This window comes from Lepisosteus oculatus, chromosome 2, assembly GCF_040954835.1.
Source record: "Lepisosteus oculatus isolate fLepOcu1 chromosome 2, fLepOcu1.hap2, whole genome shotgun sequence".
In the NCBI taxonomy this organism is placed as follows: domain Eukaryota; kingdom Metazoa; phylum Chordata; class Actinopteri; order Semionotiformes; family Lepisosteidae; genus Lepisosteus; species Lepisosteus oculatus.
In genome coordinates this window covers 55,580,340-55,594,036 of record NC_090697.1, presented here as the reverse complement: position 1 = coordinate 55,594,036, position 13,697 = coordinate 55,580,340, and the positions used below count along the sequence as shown (strand labels likewise).

Here is a 13,697-nt window from a genome sequence, read left to right as displayed (position 1 = left end):
TTGATATGTGTGTGGCAAATCACCAGGCACAAAGTGGAGGAGACACAAACATGGCAGCACAGTGCTGAAGCAGAAGGCTAGTATCTGCACTCTGGGTACAGAAATATTCTGGAGAGACTAAAAAGGACAACTGAGTGCTCTGTATCATCCAACATTAACCAGGGCTCTGTGTGTCATATAGTAGTAAATTATTGTTGTTGATGAAGTGCTTGCCCTTCCTTCCCAGTTTTTTAACTTGAATAACTTTTTGAAAAAAAACAGCAGCACAACACAAATACCATAATTACGCGCTGAATCGACAGAATGGTAATGAGGGGAGAGGCGTGTGTAAATCACAGAGGATGGATTCCAGAGACCACAGGCCCAGCTCTCACTGGACTTCAAAGCTTCCAAGCAAACTTGGATGGCAAAGCCACTTTGTGTGGCTTCGTAACCACTTGCCTGAGAATAGTTCATAATGGTACACACACTCTTAAAAAAAGACCCAAATAGGAGCCAAGGTCTTAGAAAAGCCGTCTATAAACTACAAAAACAAAACCACCAAGTTTTTTTTTTCATTTAGTGCTAAATCTGAAACTGTAACATGGTCAAATCATTTTTGTTCAGTTGTTGTCTACTCAAATGGGAGTTTGGTTTGACTTGATGCAGAACCTTTCAAATTGCGGTCCAGGGCAATCAGCTCTTCTCACAACCTGATGGACTGTGATTGTGAAACCAAAATATTGTGAGCAAACAAGAGGAGGTCATTTAGCCCAGTTTGCTTGGTGTTGTGTTTTTGGTAGCTGTTTGATCAAAGAGCCTCATGAGACAGATTATGATGCCTAGTTTGTTATAAACCCTCCGAGAGTTTCCCTTATTTTGAACCCTGAATATATTTTCTCTGCCTTCTTATAATAACTCTTCCTTACTTTCTCTTATTTTTTGGTCCAGGGATCCTTGTTAGACTTAAATGGAATATTTCTTAGTTATAATTTCTATTATTTTCTCTCAGTAATATTTTTTTGGGAATATTTGTGTAGAACCTGTATAAATGAAAACTTGCTACTGGTATTAAGTGACATCTGTCACAGTATAGCCCATATTCATTTATCCTTTCTTCGCTCTCTGAGACTCTTATTTTCCACTCTCCTTACAGCAGTGCTCTTTGCTTGAGTTCATGCAGAATAGAGCATTTTGAGACTTGAAGTTCAAGGTTTGTGATTCTTTCACCATGATCACTCATTGTAATCATCAGTTACACTCAGTCCCTTATCTCTGGAATGTAATGAAAGCTTTGGAAGAGCAGCAGATACCAGCTGAGTGTGTGGCGAGGTTCCATGAACTTGCCGCACACATTTGTTTTTAGAACAAACAATAAGTGCTCTTTCCGATTTCAAAACAGCACATTTCTAATGCAAAAGGATGGAACAGAAGAACACATATTCCTTTTGCACGGAAAAGATGCAAGAGTACCACAATGTGCAGCTTTTCCACTAATGGGTTGTTTTTCTTCTATTTCTGATTAGTTTTTCAGGTGCTGTTGTAAGCCCCAGTACTGTGTACCAGAGCACATTAATACAGTATATTCTAGCAGTAGTCCAAACGGCAAGTTTTGCAGTCAAACAACTCTTTTTTCTTATTACAAATTAACAAATTAGGAAAAAAACGTTCTCTTTGGTGAACTGACATTTTATTGAACAGATATAACATAAGTAAATTAATTATGTTGACCACCATTTGTCTGCAATGGAAATTAATTAACAGGGGGTCTGTCATGAAACTCCTATATGCTTCATATATGTGCTTTGAACCAGGTTGCAGATGTTGTCTTGTGGGATTCTGTCCTATTCTTCCCATAGAGCCTGAATAAAACAATAAAACAAGTGCCTGATAGTGATGTGTGGCCCTAGATGCAGTTGTCCCATCTCGTCTCACAAATGATTGGTATGTCCAGTCAACTCTGGGGTGATTAGTCATTTTATAGCAGTCAAAGTCATTTGAGTGTATAATGGAGAGTCATAAAAGATCTAATCCATATCCAAAATCTTCTCCCTAACCTATACAGTACATGCATGAATCCAGAGATACGTTTCTTTTGATGCTCACTATCACTATAATTTTTGCAATGACTGAATAGTAATTAAAAAAACCTAAAGGAACTTGTCATTTGTCTCAATTTGTTCCTAACAAATACCTCCACAAGTTTCTTTTGCTCAACATATTTAGAACTTAAAGGAACAAGTGAAGGTTTATTCCATGTTGAAAAGAAAAGAGACACAGTTTCCTGTAAACCTTTACTTGTTTCTTTGCAGCCTATGCATGCTGACGCAGCTCCCTACTTGAACATATTTGGAACTCTCTTTCCATCTGAAAGAAGGATGTGAGTTTTCTAGTAAGAAAAATTGGGGGTTGATGTCCAAAGCAAAAAATAACAACAATCTCATTGAATTTGACACTCTGGGAACCCCTCAACTCAGAGTCAGTCATACAGCTTACAGACCCACTGAAACTATTTGTTTGGTCTCTGAGGTATTTGTGGTCAGACCCATTCCCATCTTGTCTGTATATTGCACGCAAAGCAGGCGCCCCTACATGTGACAGTCTCACATACATGGTGCTCCCTGTGGTTCTCTACTGGTATTCAATATCAGTGCTTCTATTTGAAGTAGGAACCCTAATCCTAACCCCTCTCCTCATAAAATCCTCATCAATTAAAATATCAAAGTACCATGGTAAGTACCCCTGTTCAATCAAAAAACTTCAAACCAACAGCAATGCAACTGCATGTTATAAACCCACTTACGTAACGGGTTCTTTCTGTTTCCCACAGACCTTTTTTCTGTAATGTCATTGGAAACCAGTGAAGTTTTAAAATTGTTGTTTGTGATTGACAAGTGATTTGAAGTTTGGTTTTGACCCACTTTAATGTTAGGGCCAAGCAAAGGTTATTTCAGGACAAAAAGTAAAATGTAGGTATGAAATGAATAAACTCTTGGTAGCAGAGCCTCTTCAAGGGGTGTGGTGTGTGTGCTGACACAGCACCCTGCTTTGACCTTCTGTTGTTAGGGTGTTTCACGTGTTATTGTGAGTGTTCTGTTAGGCTGACCTCACTGAACAATTTACTTGAATTTCACTGTAATGGTTCAAATAATATTTAGCCCTGTTTTGTTGTATTATTCTCCTGTTATTATTTACTAGTAATAAAAGCACCTGTCTGTAAAGTGTGATTTGTAATTAAAATGTGTGGTTACTCCCCTTTCTTATTTTATAGCATTATCTATTGGAAATAATGTTGGGAATATGTTGCAAAAACTATATACTTAGAATATGTATTTTACTTTCTATTTTACATTTACATCAGTTGCATTATTATATATTATACATTTATATAAGCATATTTATAAAGTGTGTTTTTATATAAAAATAGATTTTTAGCTTTTTATCAAAAATGTTGTTCATTTTGGATTTGTCTAATGCTTCTGTTGTGCACATGCAACGTTTTAATTGTAATTATATTGTTACATAATTCTAACATAACATAAATCTTCACCTTAGAAATACATGTCCTTAATGCACTTTTTTTTCTTTAATTTCCCACATTTGCCTAATGCCTCATAGGGAATGACTTCATTGGTCTCAGCTTGACCCTCAGGAACATAAAGTATTCTCAACCATCAACGTACCATCACACAGTCTCTGGGATCTGAATAAGAAGCTTGCATTTGCCTTTCTGGATCAGTGTTAACTAATTTGACTGCTTTTCATATTTAAGAATCATTTGAGCACTACATATATATGACTATGTAATATATATAGAGAATGTCAAATGTTTGGACATACTAGCCACTTATTAACAGTCTAGCAGCACTGTTGCCTTTTCTTCACTATAATCTGTAAATCAACTATTATCTTTATATCTCTGGACAGATGACTCATCTACTCCTCTTCAAAATGTCCTCATTTATATATTAAAAGCTCCCATTATTACTTTCTGAATGATGGATTAAATGCAGCCTCCACTTTGCAAATTATTTTATAAAATTCCTTTGTGCTTCAGAATTTACTCTACTAAGTACAAAGATAAGTCAGGAAAATTAAGAACAGAGTTTTAGGGGAGATGTTTTGTTTTATGCTCCAGAGAACCACCTCGACTGTGAAGCATAGTGGAGGTAGTGTCATGGCCTGGGCATGCATGGCGGCACTTGAAACTGGCTCACTTGTCTTTATTGATGTAACTAAATATTGTGGCAGCAGATTGAATTCTGTAGTTTACAGAAACATTTTCTTTCCATGCTTGTGCGGCATGACAAGGACCCAGCGTAACTAAGGAGTTCATCAGGAATAAATGTCGAAAATCTTAGAATGGGCAAGGCAATCTCAAGATTTACATCCAGTTGTGAATGTGTTTTACATGTAGAAACACAAACTGAACACCAGGAATAAGCGACAGCTCAAAGTTGCCAAACAATTTTAAAGGTTATACACTGGCTCTGGTAAGCTTAGCGGGTTATAGACTTCATGCAGTTATTACCTGAAAGGGATATGCAGCCAAATCCTGATTTTTCCACTCAGAAATGTGAAGTAATGGTCACTTGAATTCACTGAGATATATTTTTGACTTTGTGGTCCTACTTCTTTTGAATGGTACTGCATGTGTATGTTGTGTGTGTATAAATATACACACAGTACACCTGCATGACTCCTGATAATTTCTTTTCAGTCAATAATACATTTTACAGCTGTTATTTGCTTCAACTCAAATAATTTTAATATCCCCTTTTTGTAAAGTGTTGAGTCTGAATTTGGTGATGTTCTGATTATGAGCATATTGCACTCAAGCCTTTCAGTGTGGGGTGTGCTGTTTCCTTTAGCTGTGTTCAGCTTTTTCAGGGGGGACTGGTAATTCTGCTGACATGGCCTGACCTTTGTCAAGATCTTTAAGCCCACATTGTCACTAGTAGATCTAACACAAACAAAATCAATGAAGCTGATCTTTCACTTAGAAAATTAACTGTACACCAAATCCTGGCAATAACACTTTAGCCTTAAACACCAAAAAAAAGCAACATCATAGCCCTTCATCATTGTAACGGAAAATATTGATGCAGGTTCAAGGCCTTAAATTATGAGCCTGCGATTTTGACTTATTGATTATTTCCTTTGCCTAAATTTAAGAGTTTAGATGAGAGTAAAGAATCTTAAAGTACACTTTGTGTTTGGTAGAGTACATGTAGCAAAAATTGTACAGACTGTCAGGTGCTTCCTCTTGCAGTTAAAATTTAATTTCTGTGTTCTAAGCTTTAAACAGTGACTCAAGGTTTCCACATTTGAAATTGAATCAAATCATTAGCCATTCTCCTGGAATTTTTGGATAAAATTGATCACACTGATTGATAACACTGATCAGTTTGTCTTAATAAATATGCATATTTTGGGAGAAAAATCACACTCTAATCAAAGATAGGATAAGATATCTATGGAGGTAGAGGAAGGTAGCCAGTTAGACACTTAATGATAGATGAAAGAAGGTTGAAAAAGCTAGTTTTAATTAACAAATTATAAAGATAGTGTGGACAAATTGTGTGTGAGGTTCACTCAGGGGCATCTCCTACTGTTTAATGCAAAGAGTAGTGTGCTTGTACGTTCTTCGAACGAGATTGGAATTCCTGGTCTGAGGGTTTGCAGTCCGTTCCTGGCACATATCCTCCATTGGGGAATTCTTGAGAAGTGGGTTTGCTTGAGCTATTATCCTGGGATCGGTCGAGGATAAACCACACGTTCTCAAAGGGATTTCTGTCCTATGATTAGCTAAGCCATGGTAGATGTGGTCACTTTCCAATGATTGCGGTATGAGCTGGGGCCCTGTCCTCCATGAAAAAGAAAGCGCTTTGCATCTCCTGGAGCTCCCAGATGACTTTAAAGGTCATTGAGCGGAATCAGCTTCATATCTGCCCATCACCATTGAAATCCTGAGGTCCAGAAGAAAGGGGAAAACATTTAAACTCTTATGTTGTTTAGTTGCAGTTAGATTAACGTAATATTAAACCTGCTCTTCAACCCCTGGTGAACCCCAAGCTGTTAAGAAGTCATAGTTTTTGGCGGATGATATATTACACAACCAATCTATATCCTGGAGAGGATAAGTTCTTTCGATATTTGCACGACCAAATTGTCTAGAATTGACTTGGCTACTGAGCCTACTTTGTTAACATTAAACTATTTTCAAGTAGTCTATGAGTGATTTTGCTTTTCAGGACCTGCCATGGTTAACCCTGCTTTACAGGATGAATAGCCTCATCTAAGATGGAACCATTGTTTTGAATTTTCTTGATATAATCTCACTGGCTCTGTTTGGCCTCTTCCAGTTTTTCTTTTGCAGAGAAGTCATATATTGCAAATGTAATTTAATATTTTCTCACCTTAAATGAATGACAATGATAAATCAAGTTGAACAGTTTAGATTTCACCTGTCCTCAAACCAACATCAGACATACTTTATATAAAATCAGGTTTATCAAATCTACCAGCTCTTGGCAACTTGTACTATTCAAAACTGTTTTGGTAAAATCTTAGGGTTTTCTGGAAAGAACAATTTATGCTTTTTAACCGCTCTAGTTAGTGCTGTTGGTTTCAGGTTCGCCCATGTGGGGCACGTTGCTGTTAGTTTTTTTCTCTGAAAGGGAGCTTCCCCATTTGATCCAAGGCTCTTCAATTATTAACAGCCTTACAGTTGGCACTCCCTTTTTATTGCTCTGTGTGGGTCAAAGGTCGCAGCAATGTAGCTGAATCATAAAGTAATCTGAGAGCTGCCCACTTCTGATGGATTTAGTCACCCACAAAGTAAAAACACATGCGATAATGAGGACGGGGCTTGGTTCATTTTGTTTGATATTCATATTGTTGTGTGGTATCTAAGCAGTGTGCATTTAAATATAAACCAAACTGCAGAGCATGATCTTTTATAGCTTCCCTCTTAGATTAGGGTGAACGAAACTGTGGTTCTGCCCCCACGTAGTGAATTAAAACATGTTCTCCTGGAGAGAAAAAGCCATATTGAATTGTGTTCTTATTTTTACACAGGAGCTAGCTAAACATGTTTTGCCTGCTAAAGTAAAAGTTAATGACATTATGTCAACTAATGCAAATCAATACCTCTGTGTTTTTAAAGAAATATTACTGTCTTTATCAGGATAGGCATGTTATGTTTATTTTTGTGTGTATTCCACATTCCTAAAGCACTTTGCAAATTTACTTCTTGCCTAGAGTACTCAATGAGCATTATATGAACATAATGTTAGCATTAATACAAGTTCACTGTTATAGGTAGCAGGCGAGTGTGAGACTTCAAGTGGTTTTCAGTCTAGAACTAGAAAAGCAAAAATAGCTTTAAAATATAGGAATTGAACACAAGGAAAGGCTGCAGCCAAGATGGTATTCATCAGAAGTTACAGCTGGCAGGAGGATGTTTTGCATTTTTTTTGCATGAACATGAGTTGTTGACAAGACAGGGCTGCTTGGCCTAATTTGCTTGTTGAGTTGATAGTAACTTAAAGACCCAAGAAGCTTAGTAAACCATGCAGGTAAAGGGCCTTGGCTTTCCTTAAATAACGTAATTGGTAAAGTCCAAGATGTTTTTGCATAAGAGTGCCTCATATTAAAAAAAAATAAGTTGAAAATGTAAAGATAAAGGTAAAACTATCTAGAATATTTGGTTTATTTTTCTTGTCCTTGCACAAGGTGCAATGTGTGGTAGTCTTGTCATGCAGAGACATGGAATTCTGCTGTATCTGATTAGCATGTCCCAACTTTTTCACTTCAGATTGAGCAGTGATGTTTGTTGTGCCATCTAAACAGTTTCTCTGTGGTGCCTGTTGTACCTGGATGTCCAGGTATCCTACACATTGGTTAAGGTAGGCATTCACCTAAGTACCTTTCTCAAAATCCAATGACTTCAATCTTGTTATAAAAAATACAGTAAACTGACTTTAGATTAGTCTTTTTTTATTATTATTCTAGCAACACAATGCAACTGTGAGTTTCAGTTTCTTTGCAACAGTTGTAAAGAAGTAATGTACCACACATACTGTAAGAGAAAAATGGCCAGATTGATAAATAACTTTTCCACCAACATCTGTTTAGGTCTTGAACTGGTTTTAGTGAGTTCCTAACTCTTTAACACTTTAAATCTTGCATTAAATCTTTTTTTTTGTTAAGAGGAAACTGGTGGATGATCATGATCAAAATTCTTTTCAGAAATCTTTGGGTTAGAGAGCAGTGGATTCTTGTATTGAGGCTATTTCAAATTTCCTAACCTGAAAAAAGTAAATAGGTTTGTTAATAAACTTAAAACACTATGTAATACAATCCATATTTTAAGTGCATTACAGACAGTGCAATATTGGAATTTTTAGTCTTCCACGGAGGCAAAGGAACTGAATGTTTTTCACAAGTGTTGTCTAGCTGGTGCAGATAGGAAGCAGAGACACCTGCTTGGGCTCTCTGTTTTCTTTCCTAGCCTTAACTATAAAAGCTGTGTTTGTTTGTATAATGGTGCCATGTAGAGGAGGAGTTTTTAAGTAGGGCTTTTTATTGCACAGTTCACAAATAATGAGTGTTGTGACCAGTCACCTGGGTTCGTAAGGGTGGAACTGTAGGAGGAGGAGGGGACTCTAGGCTCAGTTGCTATGACTGGAGGAGGGAGAGAAAGCAACTGAGACAGATCGTATTTCAATCGAAGGCTTGCCTACTCGTAATCCTAACCCCAGAGCCTGTCTCTGTGTCGGTCTGTCAGTGGCTTCTAATGAGGGACGCACAGTGGCAAAGGAGAAGGTAGGCTGGCTGTGGTGTAGTTTCCTTCTCCACAACGGATCCAAAGCCATGCTTTCCCACTGCATCGCAGCTTTGGATGAATGATTGTCCAGCGCCTGGACGTGAGGATACACATTTGGCACGCAACTGATAAAGTACAACATGCAGTGGGTACTTTGCATATGTGTGCCAGAGCACCAGGTTACTGATAAAAATAGAAGGCAAACACAGACTCTGTAAGAAGAAGCAACTGGAGCTAAAGGTGGAACGAAAAGGAAGATATTGGTATATGTTTTTTTGCTTTAGTTTTGAAAGGCAACTGATCAGCTGGTACTGAATGCCCAAGACCTCCTTAAGAGCTCCAAAGCAACTTTAACAGGAGAAGAAGGCTTTTCCTCCTTGTTTTTAAACACGAGACTAGACAAAACAAACCTTTGGTCGGTTTGCAATCAGGATGTGACGAGAGACGGGATGCGATGATTAAATTTAAAACTTCATCGGTTTGGGAAGAACTGCCCTGGTGAAACGAGGCACCTTTGGTCTGTTCTGTTTTTCTTGGAACGGTGTGTGTTTTTGTCATTGGAAAAGGAGTTTTTATAGAACAGTGTGAGGATTTCTATATACTCCAAAGCAAAGGGTTATAATATCCTGGTTTTGTGGATGTTAAGGCACCTGCTTTCATAAAAGGCTTTACGTGCTGGAGAAGGAATGAGATCTCTTCCAGTGTACTGTTGGCTGTCTTTGAGTTTGGGGGAAAAATTTCTTCTGTAGAGTTGTGGGCTCAGGAGACTGGTCTCCCGTCAGACAGCGGAGTGTGAAACAGAAGCAGAATGAGGCGGGAGCGGAGTTCGGGCTCTTTCAGGAGGGAGAAGAAGGACAGGACAGGCTCCATCCCGCGTGCACTGAGCTGGTTGAGCATCTCCTCGCTGTCCAAACAGACACGGCGCCTCTTCCGCAGCAGCGGGGAGCTGTCCTCGGGGCAGCAGGGTGAGGATGATGATGACGATTGGATTTATGTCCCCCGGCACCGGAAAGGTAAAGGAGGGATCTGCAGAGGTAAGGCAGCAGGTTTTTTCACCAGGTGTGTGGCAGAACTGACTGTGCTCAAGGGACATCACTGGGCAGGAGAGCAGCCTCGCACTAGTGATGTGCTTTTGTAATCATAAATATCATAACAGGAGAATGAGAAAACAAACCAAGTCCTGGTTGTTATTGATGTTTAAGGGGAGATGATGAGCTTGATATAATATTTGTGAGCTTAAGGAGGAGATGATGAACTTAGTGACCTAATTTCTGATTATTCTCTCCAATCTGTCAATATTGTACTGTAGAATTCAAAATTGTAATCATATTGTGCATCTGATTGATTTTTTAAAAAATCTTTACATTTAGCAGGAACCGGGGCAACAGCTGTTAGTTTTATATACAAAGGATTAAGGAAGTTCAATACAGTATCTTGGTCAGGGTAACATCCACTGTCAGCTTCTTTATCCACTGGGTCACCTGGCTTCCAATTGTGTTGCATATTGATAACTATATATTAAAGCAATAATACAGTAACACTCTACTTATTTTTTTTGCAGTCAATCCCAAATGATTTATTCAAAAGAGTATGCTTAAGTCATGTTTCCTGTTAAAAAACAACTTTGTTTCAGTGGATGGTTACAGCGTGGCCTGAAATAACAGATTAGAATGAAACAAGCTGTTCTTAACTAACCAGGAAGTTTTCATTCTTTTCCTGTGAGGAACAATGGGGCCATATTTTTTATTGGTGGTTTTATTGTACCAGATAGTACTCACTAGTGCTCAGTGATTCACACTTTATTGTGGCAAGTAGGTAGGAAGTGGCTGAGGTTGAAGTTTGCTCTGGTGATGTTAATGTAATGTTGATATTGACTGATGTCACTGCCTAATGCAGTGCAGTCACTCTCAGACCTTGGCAATACTATTGACATGGTTAAAGGCACTCTTATTGCTACTGTACCTGTGAGCACTTCCTAACAACCTACTCCTGGGACAGAGACAGCACAGGATGATTATAAGAGTAGAAATTTTTACCATTCTCATTCAGCCATGTGATCCCCAGTGCCTTAAATCTTAGTTTAATCTCGAGCTTTATCTGAGCAACAATACCAGCAAGCTTTTATTTTGTTTCTTAATTGTTTGGCTTTTGTTATCAATTTGGGCAGCTCTTGGCTGGCTTCCAGTTGTAAATGACCCATTATGTGAGTATTAAGAAAATAATAATAATAATAATATTAATAATTGCTTACACTTATATAGCGCTTTTCTGGACACTCCACTCAAAGCGCTTTACAGGTAATGGGGACTCCCCTCCACCACCACCAATGTGCAGCATCCACCTGGATGATGCGACAGCAGCCATACTGCGCCAGAACGCTCATCACACATCAGCTATCAGTGGGGAGGAGTGCAGAGTAATGAAGCCAATTCATAGATGGGGATTATTAGGAGGCCATGATTGGTAATTAAATCTTGATAAAAGATTTCATTGGCAAATCGGAACACGTTCAGTGTCCCTGTGTTTTGCCATGCTTTCACTCTTCGTGGCAAAGTATGGAACAAGCTACTCAAGCATGATGTTGAACCTCTCACGATCTCATGATGCTGAAGCAGTATGCTGGCTTTTGTCAAGAAATGGCTGGATGAAATCCTCATGTTAACTGCTAACAACCAAAAGGACTGGATGAGCTCAGTGGCTTCCTCTCATTTGTATCTTCTCTTGTGTTATTAGATCTCAATTTCTAATTATGGTGATGGACTGTCTGTTGTGTTTTAATTTTTAATTTCATTGCTTTTCCCAAATATGTCACTTTCAAACTGCGCTGTATCAGAGCTGAATTCTGAGCTTTCTATTTTGACAGGCCCTGATATATTGATGTACACAAATGGCTGCCAGAGAAGTGTGTAATGACTAATTTTTTTACCATTTACAGCAGGTGTGCCACAAGGACTTTTGTAGTACTGCAACCTATCCATCCTGCTGGAGCCCATCCTGGCAAGCAAGGGGCACAAGGTGGGGTCCACTCTGGATGGGATGACAATACATTGCAGGGCAGACACACACGCACACACTCACACCTGGGCCAGTCTTCCCTGGACCTACCAGTAGGCCCCATTGCAACGCAACATGCTAACCACTGTGCCAATGTGGAGCCTAGTCCCGGAGTAAATCTAGTCTCGCCAGCTCTGAGCTGGGAAGAATATAAGAGATGGCAGAGAGAAGACTGTGTGCTGCTGTTGTCTTTCCTGATGTTAGACAGCCGAAGTAGGTTTTCTTTCCCAGGGGATTCCAGACTTCAGATATTGGTCAAGATGAAGTTCATAGAGGAGACATTTCTTGACTGTTTGAGCATCATGACTCTTGACTATTAGATTTTTTCTTTATTTCCATATTACTTGGCTGAGTTTATGCTGAATAGGGATGTATTGTTCTTTTATTGAGTTATACACAGATCGTTGTTTGTTTTCCCCTTAACAGTTGTGCAGTAGGGACTTTGAGACACTGTCACTTTGCCTGTGATGGAAAATAAAGTCTAGGGCCTTTCACTCTCATTGTCACAAGCTTCATGTGCTGTACATCCAAGCACTGTACTCGGGTTATTTGTTGTAATTTCCCTCTAAATTATCATCATTGTTAACGTTTTGATTGAAGGACTTCTAATGTCAAGTTTACTTAACATATATTCTGCGGTGGCATGGTGGGAAAGTGGGTAGCATTGCTGCCTCACAGTGCTGGAGCCCTGGGTTCAAATTCTACACCTGGGGTGCCATCTGCGTGGAGTTTGTACATTCTTCTTGTGTTCACGTGGGTTTTCTCCCGCCACTCCATTTTCCACGGTCATAAGACATACTGTTAGGTAGATTGGCTTCTGGGAAAACTGGTCCTGGTGTGAGTCTTTGTGTGTCTGTCTTTGCGTGTGCCCTGCGATGGACTGGCATCCCACCCAGGGTGTGTCCTGCCTTGTGAACCTTGCTTGCCAGCATAGGCGCCAGCTTCCCTATGACCCTATATTGGATAATGTGGTAAGGAAATGAATTACATTGGATTTTACCAAATGAAGGCACATCATAATTTCTATTACAGTAAAAACACTTCCAGAAATATGAAAATGCTGAGTAAAAACAAAATCTCAGTAAATGGCAAATACTGTATTTTAATATGGAAATGAAATACTTCACAAAAATTAATTAAAAGAATGCACTGCTGAAAGTACAGATAATACACTCAATTTACACATACTGAAAATATAGAGTAGCTTAATTGTAAGCTGTAATGTACAGGTTTAAAATGCCAAACTTGAGTTATGGTTACATGCTGGTGAAATATGGACATGTTTAGGTTGTTTTTAATAGCTGCTAAGCAACCTCTTGGCTCCATTTCAGCACTATTTTCACATGCTGTACTGCTGTGCAGAGGATCAGCAAATATCAAAGTGTTAAATGCCTTTATTCGAGTTTGCATTTACAATGTAATGTCATTTATGGGAGAAAACTGAGAGTGCCAAGGGGACAGCGCTGTTTTGAAAAAGGCCAGCAGCATAACAAAGGGCATTACAGCGAGGCTGAGCTGATCCCAGCCAGATATGAGATAATTGGAAACTGTCAATGACGTGCTGTTCTCCCTTAATACTAGATCATTAAAAACATCTTATTGCTAATTTAGTGACTTTTTGGACAGCATTAGCAATACCACGCATCTTCTAGTTCCAGGCGTTTATATAGAAATGAGGGCTTCATCTGCTGCCATGGTGACCTCAAACTGAGGTAAATGTTTCAAAACTGCTGTCCCAGGGTTATTTTTGCTCTGTTTGCTAATATGCAGCTCAGTACTGACATTAATTATTGGAGCCTACTCCTTTCCTAAGCCTTGAAAAATTGTGTGGCTG

At 38.9% G+C, this 13,697-nt stretch overlaps 1 protein-coding gene across 7 annotated transcripts in view; it reads left to right on the top strand.

Annotated features, from left to right (window-relative positions):
• Positions 1-13,697, top strand: part of nhsl1b (NHS-like 1b) — a 184,359-nt gene that overhangs the window by 84,678 nt on the left and 85,984 nt on the right. The window contains exon 1 of one of the 7 annotated variants that reach the window (XM_069179399.1): positions 8,696-9,843. The exons of the other annotated variants lie outside the window; for them this stretch is intronic. Coding sequence (XP_069035500.1) covers positions 9,618-9,843 — 226 coding nt within the window. The 5' untranslated portion in view covers positions 8,696-9,617. Of the gene's footprint in view, positions 1-8,695; positions 9,844-13,697 lie in introns of those variants that run through there. 7 annotated transcript variants of the gene reach the window in all.